This window comes from Pangasianodon hypophthalmus, chromosome 29 (genome assembly GCF_027358585.1).
Source record: "Pangasianodon hypophthalmus isolate fPanHyp1 chromosome 29, fPanHyp1.pri, whole genome shotgun sequence".
Taxonomy (NCBI): Eukaryota; Metazoa; Chordata; class Actinopteri; order Siluriformes; family Pangasiidae; genus Pangasianodon; species Pangasianodon hypophthalmus.
In genome coordinates this window covers 7,200,904-7,225,526 of record NC_069738.1, presented here as the reverse complement: position 1 = coordinate 7,225,526, position 24,623 = coordinate 7,200,904, and the positions used below count along the sequence as shown (strand labels likewise).

Sequence of the window (24,623 nt, the reverse complement as noted above, 5' to 3'; positions counted from 1 at the left end):
ATAAAACATGATAAGGTGTGCTGTTATAGGAAAATAATCAGCGATGGGGTGCTTTTACCATCCTGCAGCATTTTATTTATCTTTACTACATCAGCTTGCCAAAGCAAAATTTTTCTTTTTTTACTTGTTTATAGTTAAATTTGATGATGTGTTACGTCCACATGATAACATCCATCAGCAGCCTCTCTTTTTTCACTGTCTTTAATTATTAAGTCAAAAAGATGCAGCGAGTTACAGAGAAACCTCAAAATCCAGAAGACTCTCTCATGTCAGCAAATTTTGATTTAAATTAAAACACGTTCTTTAAGCCAGTGTCAATGTGGAGTGCCCAACATACAAGTCCCTGTGTAAGTTGTTATTATAAAACTGAGTGCATCAGTACAAACCTGGGATTTGCCTTGCAGCTGGAAATACTCTCAGAGCTGCTTTCGACCAATCAGAATAAAAAATTCAACAGCACTGTGGTACAATATAATAAAGAGCACTACTTTTTGTAGCACATTTCAAAAGACACACAATACCTGGATTTTTTTTTCATCCTTTCCTTGGCCATCACACCCTGTATATACAAGTGTATACTATATCATAGAGTTGGGTCTATAAGTCTTTGGACAGTGACACAATTTTGCCTCTGTACACCACCACAATGGACTTGAAATGACATAAATAAGTTGTGACTGAAGTGCAGACTTTCAGCTTTAATTCAAGGGGTTTATAAAACATATTGCATTAACCGTTTAGGAATTACACCCATTTTTTTACATAGTCCCTCCATTTACACAGGCTATAAAGTAATTGACTGATAAGCAGTTTCATGACCAGGTGTGGCCTGTTTCCTCGTTATTTCATGACAAATTAAGGAGATTAAAAGTCTGTAGTTGATTCCAATTGTTGAATTTGCATTTGGTAACTGTTCATGAGAACTCTCAAAATGCGGTCCAAAGAGGTGTTGATGAAAGTGAAGGAGGCCATCATCACGCTGAAAAAACAAAACAGACCTATTAGAGAGATAGCAGAAATTTTAGGAGTCGCCAAGCCAATAATATGATACATTCTTAAAAAGAAGGAATGCACTGAGCTCAGCAACACCAAAAGGCCTGGAAGACCATGGAAGACACTTAAAGTGGATGATTGCAGAATACTTTCCTTCTACATGTAGCCAAGTCAAGAACACTCTGGAGGAGGTAGGCATATCATTGTCAAAGTCTACAATCAAGAGACATCTTCATGACCTCAAGATGCAAACTACTGGTAACACTCAAGAACAGAAAGGCCAGATTAGACTTTGATAGAAAACATCTTAAAAAAAAAAAAAAAAAAAAAAAAAAAAAAATGCGCAATGCAAGATTATGGAGAAGAGTATGGAGAAGGAAAGGAAGGGCTCATAATCCAAAGCATACCACATCATCTGTCAAACATGGTGGAGAAAGTGTTATGGGATGGGCTTGTATGGCTGCCAATGGAACTGGGTCACTGGTGTTTATTGATGAAGTGACTGATGTGCTGCAAAACTGATAGGACAGCGATTCACAGTGCAGGTACATAATGACACAAAACATACCATGAAAGCAACCCAAGAGCTTCTTAAGGTAAAGAAATGGAATTTTCTTAAATGGCTGAGTCAGTCACCTGACCTCAACCCAGCTGAGCATGCTTTTCACTTACTGAAGGTTGCAGTAAAAGCCTGGCAATGCATCTCAAGGGAGGAAACTCAGAATTTGGTGATGTCCATGGGTTCCAGACTTCAGGATTTGCATCTAAGTATTGAAAATAATCCTTATATTGATAATCATGTTAGTTTGTCCAAGTACTTTAGAGCTTGTGAAAATGGATGGACTATATAAAAATGTCTGTAATTCCTAAAAAGTTAATGCAATATTTTTGGTAAACCCTTTGAATTAAAGCTGAAAGCCTACACTTCATCAATCTTGATTGCTTCATTTCAAATCCCTTGTAATGATGTACAGAGGCAAAATTGTGAATTAATGGAAAAGGACCACCACAGGACCACCACTGAGCAGATATTATTTAAGTATAAGGGTTTAGGTACAAAAGCATTGTGGGATTTTAAACCACTCAGTCACTGCTGAAAAAACAAATAGAGGATTGACCAAAATGTCCAGAAGGTGGTCAGAAGGTTGGAGTATGGTCAGGAGTATGGTGGTCCCTATCCACTGATAGATGAGATAGAGGAAGGCTAACAAACTGTGCATAGCAAGACATGGGTTACTGTTAGTAAGTGTAAAAGGTGTATAAGGTAGTGCCACTATCTGTATTTGTATCTGGTTGATTCTCCAAATATCTGTTTTTCTAATTAACCTCATAATAAGTGTGGCCTAAACCTACAGGTAGAAGCATGGTAAGCATGGTAAGTGAATTCTCTGTTTATGCTCTGGCAGTTCCTCAATCTCAGCTATATCACTAAAGTTTACAACTGGTCTCAACTTGAGACTTTTTAAATCCTATTCATACAATTATTATTTTTTGCTTGTAACTAACTGCAATATTTTCTAAAGAATTTAGTTGGTTCTATTTCCCAAACCTTCACTCTGCAGTTAATAAGGATGAATAAATGAACATGTCCATCTCCATGAAAGTGGAGCCATTTTGTTGCATCCTGTGGGTCCTGTGGGATATCAATCTCCTCCAGTATATATATATATATATATATATATATATATATATATATATATATATATATGTGTGTGTGTTTGTGTGTGTGTGTGTGTGTGCTACAATGTTTACTTGTAAACAACAGGATCTGCTCTGGTGTGTCCTGACATTTAGCTGAGAAATGGTTCGCAATAAGTAATAAGTAAAAATGCTCTTATACAAATTATCCTTTACTCATTTCTGGGTGTCACTATTCATTACAACCTTGATCCAACCTTTAATATAGCCTAAAGAGCTATAAATGACAGAGCCATATAGTGGTAAGATTACAAAGGACGCCCCACTTAATTCAACCTGGTGAGTTGCTTAGCAGCTCAATCAGTTCAGTCCAGCCGTGTCCCAAATCCTGCTTTCCGTGGCCAATTTCAGATGATGTCATTATCTGTTAACAGCTTTGACACAGGTGGCAAAATGCTCCACTTTCAAGAAGCCAAGAAGCAAAGCTCAGTCTATTTCTATTTCTTTTTTTTTTTTTTTTTTTTGAACCAGGCGATGATGTAATGCTGTTCTTTTCAGCCATCTGGGGGCAAGAAAGTGTGCTAGCACCACCTTATGGAAGTGTGAGGAAGTGTTTGTGTTATCTAACAAAGGGGCATCATGTGTTTACAACAGAAGTTGAGTCAAAGAATGATGTAATGCAAAAGAGTGTGATATAGCAAATCAAAACAAAGAATAATGTGGGGAAAAGATTAAAAGATTACTAGCATAAATATTAAAAATGATGTGACAGAAAGCATGTTCAGTCTCTGAGTGCTAAATTACACAAAGCCAGCTTTCAGTGATTGACTTGAAACGGGGCTGAAAAATTCATATAGCCTGTTTTTTTGTTGTGATATGACATATGAGAAGGACTCTGCATTTTAAGAATTCTTTCTGTTGACAGTGACATTGCTGGCTCGGCTTATCTCATCACATCATAACATCAATCTACTGTTAGGATGCATCCAAATCCACTTAAAGCTGCAGGAGAACTGTTACTGTTACTTCAGCTGAAAATGCAAATCTAATTACACCAAATGGACCGAGCTGCAAGGACAACAGTGTGCAGAAAGCCAAGAAGCATTGCACACAGATTACAGGCCTGTGTTTTACAGTTGTCATGTTTTAGTGTGTATTTCCTGCTTTAACACATATTTTCACTTGATGGAATTACGAATGAACTGATGTAGAAAATACTAGAAAAATCTGCAGGGTGATTCCATGATTGTGGTGTCATTTGTATCCCACTGATATTACATTTTTACAAACATGTATCTAAAGGTAAAAGGCATTTTAAACACAGGTAAAGTGTCCTTCACAGCCTATGTGCAAGTTTCAGATAAATAGACTGAAGCATGTCCAAACCTTAATCTCTATACCATTTTGTCTGCACCAGCCCTTGAAATAAAATCATTATAATAATTCAAAAATTGCATTTTTTTTTACATTAGTGTATTATTCACAAGCTTGAAATATAATTTTCCATGAATTATCCATAAAAGGTAATGAAAAATGGGCATTTTACTTCCATAACATTCACTGTTATCCGAAAATATTAGGAGTACTCCACAGGTCACATGTTCAACAGGATTTATTATCATCCTAATTTCTTGAAGATCACAGGAAGAAGAAAAGTAAGTTCTCTCATTTTATTTTCAGTGATATTATGATACTGACTCATGAGGTCACTTTGAAAGTAGAAACCTGTTACCAAAATTATAGATTGAAAGTAAATTATAAAATTAATAATTTAAGTAAATAATTAGAATGTCCTTAATGCCCTCATTAGCATGGATGCCAATAGTAGTACTGGGGTTCTAGGTTCATCCAAATATGTGAATCTAAACAATTAAATAAATTAAATAGGTAATTGTCGTTCTAATTACATCTTATCACACAGTAGTCCTATGAGACATCTGTGTCAATAACAGGGTTGCCAGGGTTGCATGATAAATCCAAAGGCCATTCAAAACTAGCCCGAAAACCAACCTAATGGTGCTGAAACTCAGAATCCCCCCCGTAATATCTACAGAGTAACACCATACAATACATTTTTAAAAAGTGATGAACTTTCCCCAAACTGTTTTATAAAACTCCTAAAATGTGAGACATCAAACACATTTATTTAGTAAAAGTATTCTACTGTTTTTAATATACATGTATTTACTACAGTGTCTTATTCCTAATGATACAGCATTCCAACTGTCAATTCACTACATTTTAATCATAACTTCAGCCCACATACATACATAATAGAATACTTGTTTACTCTTTGCTTTAGACTCCATTTGGCTTGTTACTTAATTGGCTTGGAAAACATTGATATATTCTAGTCTAAGTTTAAGACTAATCTAAATCTAATATATGCAAAATAAAATGTAGCAGCGTGTCAAAGCTCACTGCTTAACCTAACAAAATAATTGTTTACGACGTGCCTCCTGTTTCATATCTTATGGCAGAGCCCCCTCTTGTGGTAAAAAGGACACTTTTTGGTCAATTCTTCTTATTTCCATATCAACACAGTTTAATTTTCTACCTGCTCTAACACTGCCAAGTTTTTGCATTTTAGATCACAGAGCTGTCAATCATGTATAAATAAATAAACAACACAGGTTCATTCATTCTGGGTTCTGTTTTAAAGGAGAGAAAACAAGAACCTAAAACCAGAGGTCCTGGACACAAGATAAAAATATAAGTGCAGCCTGTCAGGTATATGAAATTAGTTACTTGGCTTTGATTGTACAAATTTGAACATTTAATTCGCACACAAATGAACAGCGTATTTCACCTTAATGTGTTAAAGTCAGTCTGAAGTTTCCTTTGTGTAAGGATAAGTAGTAAAAAATAAATAAATAAAATAATGCACAAATTTAGTCCAGTCAGTTTTTGGAAGATCTGTTAAAACAGTGCTAGTCAAAACAAAGTGTTCAGTAGAAAATGTTAAAGCACAAAGAAGAAAAAAAAAAAAAACACTTTGCTCTTTATCATTCTCTCTAGTACACTTGAATGCAATATTCATGCAGACAGACATCTCATACATACATCAGTTGTGTTTCTTGCTGTGTTCTGTGTTGTGTGTGTTTTGGTCCTGAGGGCTGAAGTCAGGGCAGAAGCTGTTGGTTGTAGGTTGTTCGAGTCCTGAACACGTGTGTGTGGATGGTTCATCAACACAGTGGTATAACTCCATGAAGTTCGGACAACTCTCCATAAAATGGCAAAAATCATCTGACAGAGAGGACATAACAGGTGTTTCAATGAAGATGTACAGTTTCTGGATACAATTTCATTTGTGATATCTTTTAAAACTGAATTTAATTGGAATTATCTCAGAGAAATTAATAAAGCATCCCTGAAGTACCCTAAAGTATTCCCCAAAAATGCGAGCACTGAAAAATCAGTAACCCAGTTGCCCAGGACAATGAGATTTTTTAAAACTCTACTTCCTACTGACTTTTGTAGGCAAAAGTTTTATTTGGTACGCATATTTTAACGCGATGCACTCCAGCGTCTTTTTAAACATGCTTTATTTGTTGTTGTTGTCATATGACATATGACATGCATTCTGTATTTTAAGAATTCTTTCTGCTGACAGTGACATTAGAAGACCCATGCTGGCTCGGCTTATCTCATCACATCATAAATCTACTGTTAGGATGCATCCAAAGCCACTTAAAGCAGCAAGAGAACTGTGTTACTTCAGCTGAAAATGCAAATGTAATTACACCAAATAGACCAAGCTGCAAGGACAACAGTGTACAGAAAGCCAGGAAGCATCGCATGCAGATTATAGGACTGTGTTTTACAGTTGTCATGTTTTAGTCCCCTGATAGTGTCACTTTTAGTGTACACAGGTAAAGTGTCCTTCACAACTTTAGAGCTTTCACCTGCCTTGCAGGCTAGCTAATAAATTTATCGTTTGCCCAGCCCTGCTTCATGCTGTAATGTCACAAAAATACCACACCAAAGAGTAATGACATCGCATCACTTAAAACATAACACAAAGTTGGTAAAATGTGGCCATTCAGAGGTTGGCAAGAAGTAATTTTTTTTTTGCAAATAACGAGCAAATCTTGACCCCCAAGTGAAAAAAATAACCCAGCTGTGAGAGCGAGAGAGCGAGAGAGAGAGACATCCGCACAGCTAGCTTATTATACTGTGACATACTGAAATCTGTGATATTAGGTTTCACCATATTACACCACAAATTTCTACATACTGTATCACCCTTACACTGAAAGGAGATATAATTACCAAACATGATCTTTCCTTTGTCTCCTGTATCAACAGCTCTGAAGATATCGCCCACAGCAAGATCTTCCACTCCAAGGGCTGATTTCAGAATGACGGCTAACTCGTCTTCTACAACAGCTCCGTCCCCCTCAGCCTCAAACATCTGCACAAAACAAGCAAACAAAACTAATGTCAAGGCATGAATTCTAACAGCTTCAGTTTTCTAAGATTGTGGTACATTAACTCGTTAATCCTCGTTATCTATTCACTACTTAGCAACGGATGTCCCATTCACCCAGACCAACTGAAAGCAACCTCACTGTAAAGGCGAGTTGAAGAGTTTCAAGATATTCAGAGGGTCTGCAGATCACAGAGAGAGCAATGACATATTCCCTCACATCCATCTGACCATGCTGCAGGAAAAAAAACACGACACAAGGTAATTAGAAGGTTTAATACACAGTAATGTCATGTTGCACAGTATGGTTCTAGTGATGCCTTTAAATATAAACAATATTAGAAAAGACAGAATTGATCTGATAAATCTATTCATTTTTTAAAGAACATGCTATTACTGACCTCCTCAAAGAGTCCAAAGACATCCTTTAGAGTTTCTGTCACTGGAAGGTTTAAGTACTCTGCAAATCCTTCCAGACTCAGTTTGTGTCCACAGAGATTGCATGCTTTTTTGCCCTCCTCCTGCAGGACCTGATCTGTGACTCCCACTTTCAGACTGAAAGACAAAACAAAACATGTGCAAAAATAATTCAAGCATTACATGCTATACCTGAGGAGTCAAACTCAAGGCTTGTGGGTTGAATATGAGTCACTACTACTTCATCATTTCCTCAGGAATTTTTTTTAACTGTATCCAAAACTGTCAATGACAGGAAGGCTACGGTAAGTCATCTAACCACTCTTTACAACTGTGCTGAGCAGAAAAGCATCACAGAATGCATAACGTGTCACGCCTTGAGGCAGATGGGCTACAACCGCAGAAGACCACACTGGGGTCACCAAAGAACAGTGGGCACAGGCTCAGCGAAACTGGACAGTTGAAAATTGGTAAAACATTTTCACAATCTTTAACTGTAGCCTTCCTATCAGCTCAAACCAGTGTGTCCATTCTCCTCGACCTCTATCATCAACAAGGCGTTTCTGCCTGCAGAACTGCTGCTTCCTGGATGTTTTTTGATCATACCATTGAAAACTCTAGAGACTGTCCCAGGAGTTTCTGAAATACTCAAATCATCTGACACCAACAGCCATGCCATGGTTAAAGTCACCGAAATGACTTCTGATGTTTGATGTGAACACTGACGCAAACTCTTGACCTGTATCTGCAGGAATCACATTTATACTCACTAAATTAAATTGAAAATTTGTATGGTGTTATCAAATTCTGACGCAAACATTAATGTGTATAATCGGAATCAGCCTTTCCAGAGAAACAACATGCCTTTAAACAAACAAACAAATAAATAATGCATCACACTCCGAGGTGTGACCTGTTACTACCTACACCAGTCAGTGATAAGTCAACACTTCGTGCTAATTTTATGTATTCAACATGCATTCTTTCTATATTATAATTTAATCATTTTTACATTAAATAATAAAAACTAAACATAATCATTAGGCGACAGAAAAACGGCATAGAAGCATTGACTGATCTGCATTTGCACTTTGGCATATTAAAGCTTGTATATTTTACAGTACAATAGCACCTGTTCAATGTTAGCTCAGATTTTCATGTGAGATATTTAACACTTTCTTGTTTTTCAAAAGAACCTCGCAAAATCACTGTCAAGACAATTTCATTTACAACCATAAAAAGCACATTCTTTAGGGTGACTTCAACGCTGAAACACCCTGCTTCCTCACCAGGGGGTGCTGTTCCCAAAGCCAAAATTCTTCTCCATGAATTTAAAAGCAAAACAAAACAAAAAAAACCTACAGAACCTCAGGGTAAGTGAAATCAGTCCACAACCTTTCATCCCAACCAAGCAAAGCACGCACACTTCACATTCTCTGGTAAAAAGGCAGCTGGAATGAAACTGTGCCACACCCAACTGTTTGATTTTCCATTACTCAACACTCAGGCTGCCAAGATCCTTCACAAGCCAGAAAACCTCTTTCTTTCTATCCGCACGTCGCCACATTCCAAAAATTGTGAAGTTTCAAAAAGTCAGCCAAAGAAAACCCACATCATTGGTTTCCATTAACCAGAAAGTGTTTATGTGAATACTCTGCGAATACTCTGAAGAGGAGCAACAAGATGATCCTGCTAAACATACCATCATGGGCAAAGTGCCTATTACCAGAGTAAAGATAAATTTAAACAGCACATGTTACATACCCTTTAGCACCCAGTGTTATCCAAGATAACGTTCCTAGTTTACATAACATTTGCCTGCGGCTACGTACTAAAATAAACACACCACACTATAAAAGATTACACTAAGTTTATAGTATTTTACTGGCAGCAAAGTTGCCAGGTAGTTGCTGTAATTAATATTTACAGTAATGGCACTGTATTGTATTTTTGATTACAGTAAAAACCTATTTTATATAGGCTATTTATTTTTTGCACTATATACAGTATTTATATATTATAAATTAGTATTAACATATTATTGCAAAAATACTGCTGCAATTTTAGTTATACTGTTGTTTTAACTTTCTTAACTATTTCCACACCTTGAGGAAGAAGATTGTGACAAATAGTGTAAATAATGGTGACCTAAGAGTTGTTGGATGTAGATGAACAAATGACAGAAGACGAGGAAGAGGAAGAACTGCTTATTTTGTTCCATATTTACATTCAGAAAAAGAGTCTGTTAAATACTTGGATGCATAGAATGGATGAGCTTGGGCACGCCCTGCCTCTAATGACCAATCACAGGCTTCGTCACGTAGCGTGTTCATCAGCAGAGTTCACCCAGCTGCCGTGTGCACTACACAGTGAGCTCAGCCTGCGCACGATGTCCATTTGCTCTGCAATTATGTCATTTTTTTGATGAAGGCAGCCAAACATCATCTCCGCATGAAGTATGCTGAAGTCTTTATAGAGTCTCTAACAACACTCACCCAAGTTTACGCACCAGTCTGGAGAACTCCAGCAGACATGTGTGGCTAGGTAAACACAGGGGACCTTTGACCATTGAGAGCTGACAGTCTTCAAATGAGTAGTCTACAGTTGGTAGTTGCAGAGCTCTGAAGAAAACACACACATATAAAATACAAAGATTAAGATCATGTGCGTCATCATGCATTCAAGCCTAGAATGTTCTGGATCATTAGGCTTGAAGTGGACACTGACTTGGCCATGATGCGTCTCACATTGCTGGCAAACAGAGCCGGATCTCTTTTCTCTTCCTCTGATGGTGTGTAAATAGGGAGATACTGAGCAAACACAAACAGAGGGATTTTTTTATTGAATGACACACTGGAATTCATCCTTTTAATGACAGTTTCCAATTCAAGTTAAAAAGTAAATATATGACCACTTTAAAGAAATTCTCACCTCGATCTCTATAGAATTGTGGATCTGACACAGCGTGAGCCACAGAATCTTGAACCTGAAAGCAAAATTTTACATCAGCAATTTACTTACTGTATCAAATTTATATAACTAGTCTTCTAAAGTTTTTTTTAATGTAATTTATCTTTAAATTTTCCCGTAATGAGGACAAAGACAACTCACGCTCCAGGTCCCTGCCATGTCCATGAGATTGTGTCCTACCAGTGAAAAGGGAGATAAAAACAAGCTAAACACACAAGGCCATGTGGGTACTACAGTTTGCAAAAAACACCTGAACAAATAAGCCATCACAAGGTCACATGTGCACATGTATCTAAAATTCAGGCATCACCATGTCGGAACTCCTACTCCTGACAAGTTTTCCAAGTATCTACATGCAACCTGAGCATCATGCCTTCATAATTAATGAGAAGTGGATGAGTAAGAGACATTAGACAAAGTGTGTGAGAGAGAAGTAGATAATTAAGGGATTAAACACAACAAGGTGTGCAGTTATAGGAAAATAATCAACAATGGCGTGGTGTGATGTGGCTCGATGCGAAGTGAAGTAACGGTTACAACCATGAAGTGGATTATTTTCCAATAACGGCACGTCCAGAATAACAATTTGCCAACGATTACAATTTTTCGTACTTTTATCTTTTTATAGTTACATTTAAAATGTGAATTAATTCATATATATGTGAAATGTCCGCAAAGCAAGTTTGTGTCTGTTATAGGAGTTAAATATCACCAGTCTTTCTTTTATTCACTTGTCAAAAACCAACTTGTCAGGTTGTCCTCTCTCCTGAACACTTTCCTGTGTCTGAAAACTTAGTGACTGTTACAAAACACTGACACTGGAGATTCTTTAGAAATGCTAAATTTACAGAAAAATTTACCATGTCAATGAGACAACTTTTTTTTTTTTTAAGCCATTTATGTGAAGCGTCCGTCATATAAGACTCTGCATAAGTTGTTAATATAGAAACGCTAACATATTATACAGAGCCCATAATACAGACCTTGCAGCTCTGGTACTGGTATAGAAAATTAATCAACGCCTTCAAGGTTAATCAGAATCAAGCATTCAACAGTGCTGTGATATAACTGCACCATCAAAAATAAATATTAAAGTGAGGAGCTATAGCTTATAGCTTACAGCTTATATAACTCAGTATCTTAAAATATGTACTGTAAGGGCCATATTTTTTCTGTAGCATAGTACATTATGCATCATGCGTAGTGCTGCTCTGATATGCTGCATAATAATCTGTTCTGCTGCTGGCATTTTCAACAGGATAAAAGCCTAATATTCTACTCTGGAGTTGGTATTATTAGTGTATGACTGCCCCAAGGCTTGCTATTCTGCACTGGTGCTGCAGGGGATGAAACTCTGAAACACTTTTCTTACCAGTTCATTAGGATAGCGCAGAACCACCGGCTGGACAGGAACCCCAGGAATAAACGCACCTAAAGAAGGAAGAGGAACATTTCATTCTTGTTCAACAATAGAGCATGCTGATGTATTAGTACAGCTAATGAATATGATTCTGCTAACGCAAAATCAAAACCATTCAGACGTGATGAACAGCGATGAGCAACATCCTTTTGTGTTAGTGGCTGTGTCCTCAGTTTACCTGAAGCTTATCATGAGAGCAGAACAATAAAAATAGGCAGCCTCATCTGACCCATCTTAAAGTAACATGACTCTGTGTGTGTGTGTGTGTGTGTGTGTGTCCACGTGTCTACTTGTGTGGATGCCTGTATATTTTATAAATGTAGCTTAGAGTGGGTTCAGTTGCATGACATACCAGTCAATCAGAAAGTAAGACTTTCTTATTATTATTATTATTATTATTATTATTATTCATTTTTTACTCATTTCCCATGATTCCAAAAACGATGACAGTATGAAAAAACAGACAGACAGTCATATAGACAGAGATACATTCAGGCAGATAGACTGACTGATTGATTGACAGGATTATAAAGAGACAGACAGTCACACAGACAAACAGACAGACAGTCAGAGACAGACAATGAGACAGATAAACAGGCAAACAGCTTGAAAGGAAGACGGATGGACAGACAGACAGACAGACAGACAGACCGGCAGCCAGACAGATAGACAAAGAAGCATTAAAACAGACAGAAAGGGCAATGAGTCACATAGAGAAACAGACAGAGAGAGAGACAAAATGACACACAGTCAGACAGAAAAACAGATAGACAGATAAACAGGCAAATAAATTGAGAGGAAGTGTATGAAAAAATATTTTAAAATTCCCTCTAAACACTCGTCATGTAGTATTTGTTGTTCGTGGAAACGTGTATAACTTTGAGTCATTTTCTGTAAGAGGATGTGACACCCGAGTAGGGAATGTGAGAAATATCAGTACGCTCTTCTACCTTAAGATAACAATAAGGTTAAGGTTAATAAGGTGCATGAAAGAGTGTTATATAGTGTGTCTTTGTCTCTGTACTACATTCAACCTGGTGTGTGTGTGTGTGTGTGTGCCAAGTTGGTCTCTTCACCTCTGAACAGGTGGAAAAGGAAGAGTGATGGACCTGATGACCTTCACTCTGAACACAAAGCTCTCTTTCAGGTCCCAGTCAGTGGACGTACAGTAAACCAAGGGCATCTGTCTCACTTTCCCTAAATCTAATTACCTTCTAACCTTCAGTTTTCCAAGGACAGATCTCTGAGCATGTTTACCTTTGAATAACTTTGCAGTTGAATAACCTTAGGAAAATTACTTTACAGCCACCACTCTGTAACACTCTGTCCTGGATTTGTGTTCATTAACTTGCACTGGTTTTGAAAAACACGAATGGTGGCAGTCAGACCCAACGTGCCCTTTACTGTGCTGTTAAAATGGACACCACAATTCTAAGTTGCTCAGCCTGAATAAGTCAGTCTGAATTAGGGCGTCTGCCAAATGCTGTAAATGTGAACTGGCGACTGTTGAACATTTTGGTAATGTTACAATTATGGGATGTCTCTTTCTATTCAGTCATGATTTATGCATGGCAGGCGTAAAGCAATATTTCCCATCCACCAGATATGTGGAATTGCCCTGTTATGCACATTTGTGTGACTGCAGACATTTGTGTGACAGTACTGACATCTCATGGTGCAGTGAAACTACCAGAGTGAAAGGATATAGAAAACAAAGTGTGACAGGCTGGCGAGAGAAACACAAATGAGGGATTTCAGCAGAAAAAGGGAGGATTAGGAGTGTGGAGGAAGCACAATAAACCATGAGTGAGAGAGGATCAGCAAAACATATCAGGACTGGGCAGTGCACACAGGAAGGGGAAGACAATGAGCGAATCTCACAGCCAAGTGAACTGTTACGGTCCACAGGACACCCAGAGCAAGAGAGAGAGAAACCATGCTCACACACACGTGTGTACACACTGAAACATAACACCTATGGCACCCAGTGCCCAGCCTGTATACACACATTCTCTCACTCTGTAAAACACACAGAGCTTTAAATGGAGAGAGAGAGAGAGAGAGAGAGAGAGAGAGAGAGAGGTCAGTGTGTATTAGGCAGAAAAAGAGAAAGATAGACAGACAGATAGAGGGAGAGAAAACACATACCAGGCTTAAATGTGATGAGGCAGGATCTGTTGGTGCAGGTCCCCTCGGGAAAAATCATGATCTGAAATCAAATCAGCCATGCAAAATCATATCAACATGAAATGTTCTAATTACATATCCTAAGAGCTTCAAATATTCAACACAGACAGACAGACAGACAGACAGACAGACAGACAGGTAGATAAACACACAAGAAGGTGGATAGTCAGACAGACAGACAATATAATACATAGACAGATAGAGAGTTATATTACATGTATACAGATAGACATGGAGACAGATAAAAAGACAAACAGATAGGCTGACAGACAGACAAACAGACCTTTTGACAGACAGTCAGACAGGAACAGACAGACAGATAAACAGGCAAATTGATTGACAGGAAGATAGACAGACAGTTAGGCAGACAGACAGAAACACAGAGACAGACAGATTGACAGTCATATATTAACACAGTCCAACAGAAATGTACTGTAATATACTGTAACGTACTGTAGCTTGCTTTCTCATGCTCTGCTTGGATTTTCTTATGATCCTAATCATCATCCTGTTTGTAATGAATGTATTAAAGTGTGTTACCTGAGGCCACTGGCCTTCTGAGTGTGCTCTGTGTTTAATCTCCTCCACAGTCTTCCTGCGAGAATCAGGATCCGAGCGTGACACAAACACCGGGCGGATGAACTTAATCAGTGCTACGAAAGAAAGGAACAAATATGAGGAAATGAGAGAAATCTGTAATTTGAATCTGTAAGCCTGGGAAATTGCTCATGGAGTCACATGTTATTGAGGTAAAGAAACTGCCTCAATATCTCATGCCTGTACAGAGACAGTTTAAAATATGTTTAAAACCAGATCAAAGAAACCACAGGTCAATGGCCTAGCAAGGCTGATGTACAGTTTGACTGTGTACCTATTATTTAAAAATAATATTGTTATTTATTACTGTTATAATAAATGCAACTTCGGAAACTTCTCTAGTCCATCGGCACTGCTTATATATTTAATTTTATCGGTAAAGAATGAAAAATTCCTGAAAAATCAGTTGATGAAAAATCAGCTGACAAAATTATGTAACTGATGGTATGAATAACGTTTTGTAAGACTTTTGTGTATTTGTCTTTATTTTATATATTACTTTATGATCATGAGTATAGAATATTAGATACTGGTACTCATTAGCAAAGATACTTATTACTACTTCAAATTTAATCACAAATCCAATTTCTAGGAGCTATGAAAAACTATTCTGTACATCATTTTCATCAGTAATGTCTAATCTGGAAGCAGATATGTCTACTAAATGAGTGGAGAAAGATGCAGCAGCATCTCTCCTGAGTACACCTCAGGCACAGATACAAATTTACACACATAATTAATCTGTAGGAAATTACCGAGTCTCAACAGCATTTTGTGGTTTAATCACTGAATGGAGCATTGATAAATTTGGGCATCATATTTTAAAAATTTATCTGAATTGCAGATGTGTGTACAAAGATGTTAATAGAGAATGTAACAGCAATGTGTTCACCCATTTGTTACATATGGACTGTTTTGAGATTTGCTTTTATTAGAAAATAATCAACTTCAGGGTGGTAACAGTAGATTCCCTTCATTTCGTATCATACTACCCCGTCCTTGATTATTTTCCTATAAAAGCACACCCTTAAATGTTTACTTCTTACTTTATTTATCTATATTAGATTTTATACACAGTCCCTACAACAACAGATAATGGATGGTTTTTGAAGAAAAAAAAAAGGAAAGAAAGAGGTTTAAACTTACTGCCCCAGACAGGAATGTCTTTGCTCTCTGATTTCATCACGATCGATGCCATGGTCATGGTCACAGGAATGGCATCAAAGTAAGACGAGTGCGGTGCCAGTGTGAGGATGGGCGCTTCACTGGCTAGAGCTGGTCTGCCTTTCACCCGGACCCAGTGGAAGCCTCCGGAAAACCACATCGCCCTCATGATGCCCTTGATGATAAGATCCACCAGCCTGGAGAGTGTGTATGGGGGAAACTTGAATTATAAGCAATTACATCACAACTTTTCAGTGTGTGATGTTACAATCAGTGTCTACTGGCTCTTTCACACAATATAATGTCAAGCCTTTAAAGAAGCTTTCTGATATAAAACTATTGTTTGATATTCTTTATTTTTTAACTTGAACCTTGTCCGTTACATAACTTGGTGGTATATAGAAAAGCCCAATATTGCAATGTTACGGAAGTGTCCACTCACCACCTCCACCAGGAAAGAGGCTCCACGGCGTCCTCGGTGCGGCCCACAGTAGCTACAAATGCAAAAGGCCATGCGAGCAACATGAAAAAGGCAGCGCAGAGTAATCGCACAGGAAACAGCGTCACGGTCATCAATGCAATCTGAAATTTTTTTTTTAAAAAACAAAGAAATCCAGCATCAAATATCAACTATACTACCAACGCCAACTTTATAGATGCTGCACCATTCCTACAGTGACACTGTGAAAAAAATGGCAAATCAATAATAATGAATAAAGATTTAGTATAAAGACTAAACATACGTAAAAGCAAAAATAAGTGTAGAAATATTACAATAACAATAAGTAGTGTTACAGCAAATAAAACTGTTATTAAATACTAAAGCAAAAACCGAGTTTTGAGCTGTTTTATTTATAACTAAGAATAAAGATTTTCAAATGATAATGGTTCCAGATTTACAGAGTATTTTTACAGAGAAAATTAGAATGCATGGATTAAAAGTTATATTGGGCAACTTATTCTTTCAAAATCAAATATAAATTCTTCCTCTTCAGCACTGCTCAAAATGATATGCAAGCCTTAACCACACTGACTGCAGGACATCTGACACAAGCAATTCTTTCTGCCACTATATGGGTTACACATACACCTGTACACCTGATCATTCATACAATTATCCAATCCAACAGTTTTGTAGCAGAGGCTCAACGCATAAAATCATACAAGATTGGGAAAACCTCCCAATGTTCAACTGTCCAGTTTGGGTTTGTTCTTGTCTGACACGAGTGAAACTCAATGTGATCTTCTGCTGTTGTAACTCATCCACCACAAGGTTTGATATGTTGTACATTCTGAGATGATTTTCTGCTTTCCACAGTTGTAAAGAGTGCTTATTTGAGTTACCACAGCCTTAATGTCAGCTTGAACCAATCTGGCCATTCTCTTCTGACCTCTCTCTCAACACCATGGCATTTCCACCCACAGAACTGCATGATGCATTCTGCATATGCATTGCACTGCAGCCACATGATTGGCTGACTGGATAATTGCATGTATGTTCAGGTGTAGGAGTCCCTAATAAAGTGGATGGATATTTGTTTCTTAAATCTATTATGTTAATGCTAATTATTAACTAATTGCACTGAAAAAGAAACGTTTAGCACAAGCACACACAATATACATGCAAATATAAGTGAAAAATGAAATGGAAAAAAAACCTGTAAATAAAAAATAAAAAAAATTTGTAATGCTAGAGATTTTTGCAGGGTTTTTTTTTTTCATGTATTTTGAGTACTTCATATTTTTAAAAATTCGTCTAAATTCTCCTGCTGAGCTAAAATACTCAGGAACTATACTGAACGTGTTTGTGCGTGTGTACTCGTATGTCTTTGCTCTGTGGAACTGCCGGAGGGTTCCCGTAATGTAAACCTATAACACGAACTCTCATTAACCCTGTAATATCCAGGAGCAATCTAGCTCAGCAACAAACACTCCATCTCAATTTACATTAGAGAGCTCCTCCAAAACATGTTTACTCTCATTCCCTAAATCCTTATTAATAATGCAGCATTTACAGTCAGTGATGGGTGGAGAGGGCACAGAAGCACTAGTATGATGATGGATTTATTTATTTACTACTTAGCACTGTAGGATAAAATATAGTTTTTGGTTTAAGTGTGATTTGGAAGGAGCTGTAAACTTCCCAGAGAGCAAGCTGAGAGGATGGAAAACATTTATAGAGCACATTAAATGTCATTTCCTTCTCTCACCTCAAGAACCTCTCAGGAACCTTCTCTGCCTAATGAAATGAAGAGTTTCCATTTGGTTTGAGAGAAAAAAAAATCACAACGTTTTGGTACTCGCTGAGATTGAAACCTTCACTGATGTTGAAATGAGTAACCTACTTCATAATAATCAACACTCTTTGTGCTGAGTTTTATGTTTACGATGGTTTATCAGGTTACCTGTATTGTAGGACGATGCTATAGTACTTCCTTCTGGTATTTTCACAGAACAGTTTGCAGTCTGCTTTGCTTTATTTGCTATCATTAATCGTGAAATACGTCCAGCTTGATATCATGTGTTCATGTGTTACAACATACACTAGGTTCCCCGATATCAGTATCGGTAGCAATGCACTCCTATTTCAAACCATATACCATGAGATATTGAGGTATCATGCAAATAGTTCAGTCGTTTCCTGAAATGCCATTTGAACTGAATTTTTATTAACTCATTTCTGAGAATGCATTGCCATTTCTTTCACTTGTGCTTTAAAAAAAAATGTTCTCTGCATAAACAATGTGTTTTTTATGGTATCGGTAGGCAAGGACATGCATATTAAACAGGTTTTTCCCAGTTCTAGACTCAGTCACAGTAATGTGCATATTACCAGGTCTTTTTGCATTATTTTGCCCACAGGTACCTTCATAAAGACCAGTCACTCTGAAGGATTATTTTGCCACAGAACCAGCTTGACTAGAAGCAGAAGCTAATGTAAATGTAAACAAACTCCACATACGGCACATGTTTGCCCTTTTTTATTTGCCCTGGATTTAGAGAACTAGCAAGTGTACAAAGCTAGTATTCATCCTTGCAGTAGTATAAAGCAATTCAACTTTACAGCTTTACAAAGAGCTGCATAATGGCACAATGCAATTTGTTCATTGGCTCATCTTTGCAGTGCACATATATCATAATGAGAAAATATTCAAACCGCTCTGATCAATCTTTAATTTTTAATGTGTGATGTGATCCTCCTGACGAATCCCTCTTGTTCCGGATGCAAAATTTTTTTTTTTTTACACAAAACATATACATTTCATAACACATACTATATACAGAGTAGGGGTGTAACACAATGACACTATGTATCTGTATCTGTTTAGTGCTCAAAGAGGGCAGTGCATAACCTATTAAATATGAATCCTAATACTATGCCCCTGAAAACAGTTAAAATGCTGGAAACACTGGGGGAAAAACTATCAGCACTGTCAGTGAGGTGTGTGAATTTAAGGACTGACAGTTACTCAACCTCAGCTACATTACTCGAGTTCATAACTGGCTGTACATGCGTGTTTTTGTTTCTATTTGCCACCATATTTCCAAACAAGTTTAGTTAGTTATATATAAACAAACTAGTAGCCTAATATAAACCATTGCAATCCTGAAAATATGGGAGTCCCAATGAACAGGCAAAAAAAAAAAAAAAAAAGAGTGCCCTCTTATTCATATCTGTATTTGTATTTGATTAGAACACGGTTTCTGTTCATTCCAAATAATGTATCTGTATTCAGTTGCATTCCTAATACACAGTGAGGTTCTTAATACACAAGCAAAATTAGCTACACTGACTCTTGATTAAATGTGGTATCTAAAGATATGGTCTTACAGAAGATATGTAGAGGACTTCCTTCTTTAAAGGTGAGTGCAGGGACGGCACAGTGGTACAGCGGGTAGCAATGCCACTTCAGGTTCAAGTTACTGTCTGTGCAGAGTTTCGCATGTTCTCCCTGTGTCTGTGTGGGTTTTTTCAGGTTCTGTGGTTTCTCTAAAACATACTGGTAGGTGGATTGGCCACTCTAAATTGTTAATGTGTGTGCATGGAGCCATGTGATGGACTGATTCCCATCCAGGGTATATTCCTAACTCTAACCCAGTGTTCCTGGGACTCTGGATCCACTACAACCTTGGCAAATTGCTGTGGTACAATTTTGTACCAGTAGCATCGGTTCACGTTGGGCCACAGCACACATCCCATCGGTGATTAGTTTCCTACAACAGCACATCGTCCTGTTTTAATCCTTACATACTATACAATATTCATCAACCACATGAATGTTACTGTAGTTACTGTAGTATTGTAATTGTATTGTAGAATGTTATTGTATCTTTACTTGTATTAAATTGAGGAGGATACTGCCTGTGTAGCCAGAATATTTACTCATGGGATATATTTTAGACACAACTGAAAGGTCATCGCATGAATGTTTCAATCCCATAATTCTATTGGCTGTGTTTAATTTTAATGCCTTATCTTTGATAAACCATATCAAACAGTTAATCAGTTGTTATTATACAAAAATATTAATACATACCTGTATAAGTACATGAAGTCCTAATGGAAAACAGCTCACTGGATGTTCAAAACCATCTAAAGTTGTTGGTCTTTCATGATCTTTTCATCAAAGGATTAATGAATTGCATTATTGGGAGATATGCTGGCACAGTGGGTAGCACTGTCACCTCACAGGTCAATCAATCCTGAGCTCGGATAAACAGTCTGAGTCAATGGATCCAACCTGCCTTGTATTAACAGTTCAGGCTGGTGGTGGTGGTGTAAGGGGGTGGGGAATGTTTTCTTGCCAAATATTGGGCCCCTTAACACCTCTCGAGCATTGTTTCATTGCAACATATCTGAGTATTGTTGCTGACCACGTGCATCCCTTTATGGCAAAAATTTACCCATCTTATAATCACTACTCCCAGTGTGATAATCTGCCATATCACAAAGCACAAGTCAACTCAAACTAGTTCAATGAGTTCAGTGTATTTTAACGGCCTCCCCAGTCACTAGATCTGAATCTATAAGAGCACCTTTCGTATGTGATAGAACGGGAGATTTGGGTAATGAATCTGCAGCAATTACATGATGCAGTGATGTCAGCATGGACCAGACTCTCAAAGATGTTTCCAACACCTTGTGGAATCTATGCCACAAAGACCTGAAGAGCAAAGGGAGGCCCTATATACCCAGCATTAGTATGGTGTTCCTAATAAAGTGGCAGTGAGGTGCTGCATAATTAAGATGACAAATAACCTACAGTAAGTGGTTCAATGTTAATTACTGTACCTCCTGTGTGTGTGTCACTTAGCTTAAAGCAGAATTTGTTAAAAGTCTACTCATTAGTCACATGCAAATGAGTCAAACACTTGAACCGACTCTAAAGCATCATGGCGCGTCAAACGACTCAGAGGAAGATTCTCTTGATTCTTTTTGATTGCAGTTGCACTGTGTGAGATTCTGTAACAGTGTTACAGAATCATGGAAAAAGATTACTTATACACTTTCAACGAGAGCATCATAGAATTTAAGTATCTTTCCTTATTTCCGAAAAAAAAAACTGCTCTTCAGAAACGCGAGTCGGCTCCCAACGTTGACCTACAAGAGTCGGCTCAAAGAGTCGACTCGCTCGCGAACGACACATAACTAGATAACTAGGGAAACTAACTTTTTTTCTGTGCAATGCAAGAACAAACATGTATGGGGGAAACAAAGAAAAATGATTTTATAGCTAAACCAGGCGGGTTTTTTTTTTTCTTGTTCATTGAAATGATGTCTTAGACTTAAATGTAGCTATATTTAAAATTATTCACCCCCACCCCTAAACAAGCTCTTTGTTTATACAGTGATAACAGATTGCCATGCTGTTTCTCAACCAGCTTTATGTATTATATCTGAATTATTACAAGCAGCACAGGCAGGATAAAAGAGTTTCATTACAGTTTATGCACTTCAGTGTCAATGACAAGCTGATTCTCCATGGCAAGGGCAGTGAAGTGCTCATATTTAAGTGTAGAGCATTTGTGCAGTAGCTGATGTATGGCATTTGTGTATGTTATATGTATGTTTGGTTATTATTTGGTGTATGTGTGTTCTGCTGTTTATACAGATCTGGGTGTAACTGCATGTCAGTGTAGTTTGATTGTATATGTTATATATGTGTATTGTAATGTCAACTGTGCTCTCAGGACAAATTTCTCCTAAGGGAGACAATAATCAGATCTGATGTGATGTGCTCACTCTCACCTTGACTTTCTGCACAGGACTGAACCTCAACTCGTGTGTGAAAGGATTTGTGAAGTGCGCTGAAAGTCGGGAATCCTCTCCATTTACAGCTGAGATCCGCTTTCTGTTTGCCAGCCTCATTCTCACAAAGTCTGCACACTCTAATCCACTTTAATATAAACAAAATAAAAACTCTTCATCCGCCGCTTCTTCCCTGTGTTAAAGCTCCGAGTGCTCTTCTGAGTTAAAGAGCATTAATCAGTCCACTCGGTCATCATCTGATTATGATGATCACATGCTTTCCTCACATGTGAACCTGTCTCTGTACAATAACAGTAACAGCGCACATCACAGGCAATGAAGCACTAGTTAGTGTTCAACAGCCTACGTAGTGCGCGCTCTGGCCAATAGCGAGTCACTTGCGTGACGCATGCGCAATGAGCTCCTTCTCCACCGTCATTTTTTTTTAAATAAAACAATTGTATTTATTTGTGGACTTATATACTTCCACCTCATGAAAACAAGCAAACAAAAACAAAAAACTCGAAATAAAACGATTACAAACTGTCATATCCTTTCAACAGTTCTATCATACTTTTAAACTGTATGATTTATTATTTACTTCATTTACGCCGCCATATTGGATTTTTTTTTTTACGCTTCATTTACAGTTCCACTCTTTCACAGTACATACTTCATTCGCATTTTATATTATAAACTATGGATTGATTCATTAATAAACGTACTAAATAATAAATGCCTACTGCCACTAACTTTCTAACTAAAATCTAAATACAATATAGCCTATGGAGCTATTGAGAACAGTGCTAGCTATGCTAATATTCACCATACAGAAATTAACAATTATCTCACACTTAACTAAGACTAAATACGATTAAAATACCACTCTACACAATATAAATTATGAATAAACAAATAAATTTAAGATATTTACAGATTTTAGTTAGAAAAAAAACTTTCTAACTAAAATCTAAATACAGTATGGCCTATGGAGCTATCGAGAACAGTGCTAGCTACCTATGCTAATATTCACCATACAGAAATTAACAATTAACTCACACTTAACTAAGACTAAATACGATTAAAATACTACTCTACACAATATAAATTATGAATAAACAAATTCTAAATTACTATTAAACCAATATCAATGAAAACACCTAAGACGTAAATGCAAAGTTGTTGCTGTTGTTCGCAAAGACCAGGATACTAAACCAACAGGACAAATAATCTTTCAGTTTGAACACTTGCAAGATCACTGCTTCTACATTTCATTCATGTATTCATAGTTAGAAGACGACAATACCATTATGCAAATTAAATAATTGGAGTGTTTTATCTGTAGCCTAGTTCCGCATTCCCTTTTAATAAACAGTGACCTGTCTATTGTAATTTCTATGTAAATGTTTTCCCTTATAAACATTTGTTTGTATACAAAAAAAAGCCTAAAATCAACCATTGGCAAACTTCAAAAACTTAGGTTATAAGAGTTGTATAAATTACATTAGTTGGCATTTACAAAATGAATAGCTAAAAGCAACACTCCTTGTCATTCATAACTATAAATTCCCTGAATGTTTAAGGAACAGCCCTGAAAACAGAACATCCTCAGAACGTTATGAAACAGTTCCCAAAACTAAAACCAAAGGGGAACCAAATGCTAATGTTGGAGAAACATTCTGTGCCTGATGGTTTAACCTGAAAATAATACGTAAATGGGGAGGGCACAGTGGCTTAGTGGTTAGATTCCCGCCGTGGAGAAACATTATGTGTTTGGTTGTGTGCTCAGAGTTTGCATGTTCTCCCTGTGCTTCAGGGGTTTCCTCCCCCAGTCCAAAGACATGCATTGTAGCCTGATTGGCATCTCTAAATTGTCAGTAGTGTGTGAATGGGTGTGTGAGTGTGTGTGCCCTGCGATGGGTTGGCACCCTGTCCAGGGTGTCCCCCGCCTTGTACCCCAAGCTCCCTGGGATTATATTTACATTTATGGCATTTGGCAGACGCCTTTACCCAGAGCCACTTACAATTATTTCATTTATACAACTGAGCAGTTGAGGGCCTTGCTCAAGGGCCCAGCAGTGGCAGCTTGGTGGTGTTGGGATTTGAGCTCTCAACCTTCCGATCAGAAGTCCAACATCTTAACCACTGAGCTATCACTTCACCAGCTATCACTTCCCCAGGCTATCATAGGCTCCAGACTCCCCACGACCCTGTGTAAGATAAGCAGTACAGAAAATGGATAGATGGATAATACCTAAATGAATACTTAACAATTAACTTAGCTTAAACTGGTGGCTTTGACACACACATTAGGCAATGCTGAACACTGTAGCCTGTGTGGGGCAGTTCAGCAGAATATTGTGTTTTCAAATCCCAGGTCTGTCACAAAGCCATTGTTGGGTTCTTGAGCAAGAACCTCAACTTTCAACTGCTCAGCTCTGTGCCTCGTTTGGATTCTGTCTCACTTGAAAACCACTGTCAAGTGCTTCAGTGTTTTCTGTGTGCTTCATAGCTGGTTTCATTCACGTCAAAGTGTAGCCTTCACCCTCTCTGCTGAA

The 24,623-nt window shown here is 37.6% G+C and overlaps 1 protein-coding gene across 2 annotated transcripts; it reads right to left on the bottom strand.

Moving 5' to 3' along the window:
• Positions 1–1,361: 1,361 nt before the first annotated feature.
• Positions 1,362–22,411, bottom strand: lpcat1 (lysophosphatidylcholine acyltransferase 1). Of its 2 annotated transcripts, XM_053231540.1 has the most exons (15): positions 22,066–22,411; positions 16,258–16,397; positions 15,798–16,012; positions 14,595–14,707; positions 14,016–14,076; positions 11,820–11,878; positions 10,589–10,623; positions 10,409–10,463; positions 10,205–10,287; positions 9,973–10,098; positions 7,462–7,615; positions 7,203–7,295; positions 6,904–7,045; positions 5,695–5,877; positions 1,362–1,757 (listed from the first exon to the last, which is right to left on the bottom strand). In XM_053231540.1, the coding sequence occupies exons 1-14, from the start codon at positions 22,183–22,185 to the stop codon at positions 5,696–5,698; spliced, it is 1,578 nt and encodes a 525-aa protein (XP_053087515.1). In that variant the 5' UTR covers positions 22,186–22,411; the 3' UTR covers positions 1,362–1,757; position 5,695. The 2 variants fall into 2 exon arrangements, with proteins under 2 accessions (XP_053087515.1, XP_026797897.2); XM_026942096.3 differs by lacking the exon at positions 1,362–1,757 and having other exon boundaries at positions 4,757–5,877.
• Positions 22,412–24,623: the final 2,212 nt, after the last annotated feature.

Coding starts and splice junctions, on each gene's coding strand:
- lpcat1 (XM_053231540.1), bottom strand. CDS start 22,185: ATGAGGCTGGCAAACAGAAAGCGGATCTCAGCTGTAAATGGAGAGGAT. Junction 16,013..16,257: donor CCTCTTTCCTGGTGGAGGTG/GTGAGTGGACAC, acceptor CACACTCTCCAG/GCTGGTGGATCTTATCATCA. Junction 10,624..11,819: donor TGCGCTATCCTAATGAACTG/GTAAGAAAAGTG, acceptor TTTCACTGGTAG/GACACAATCTCATGGACATG.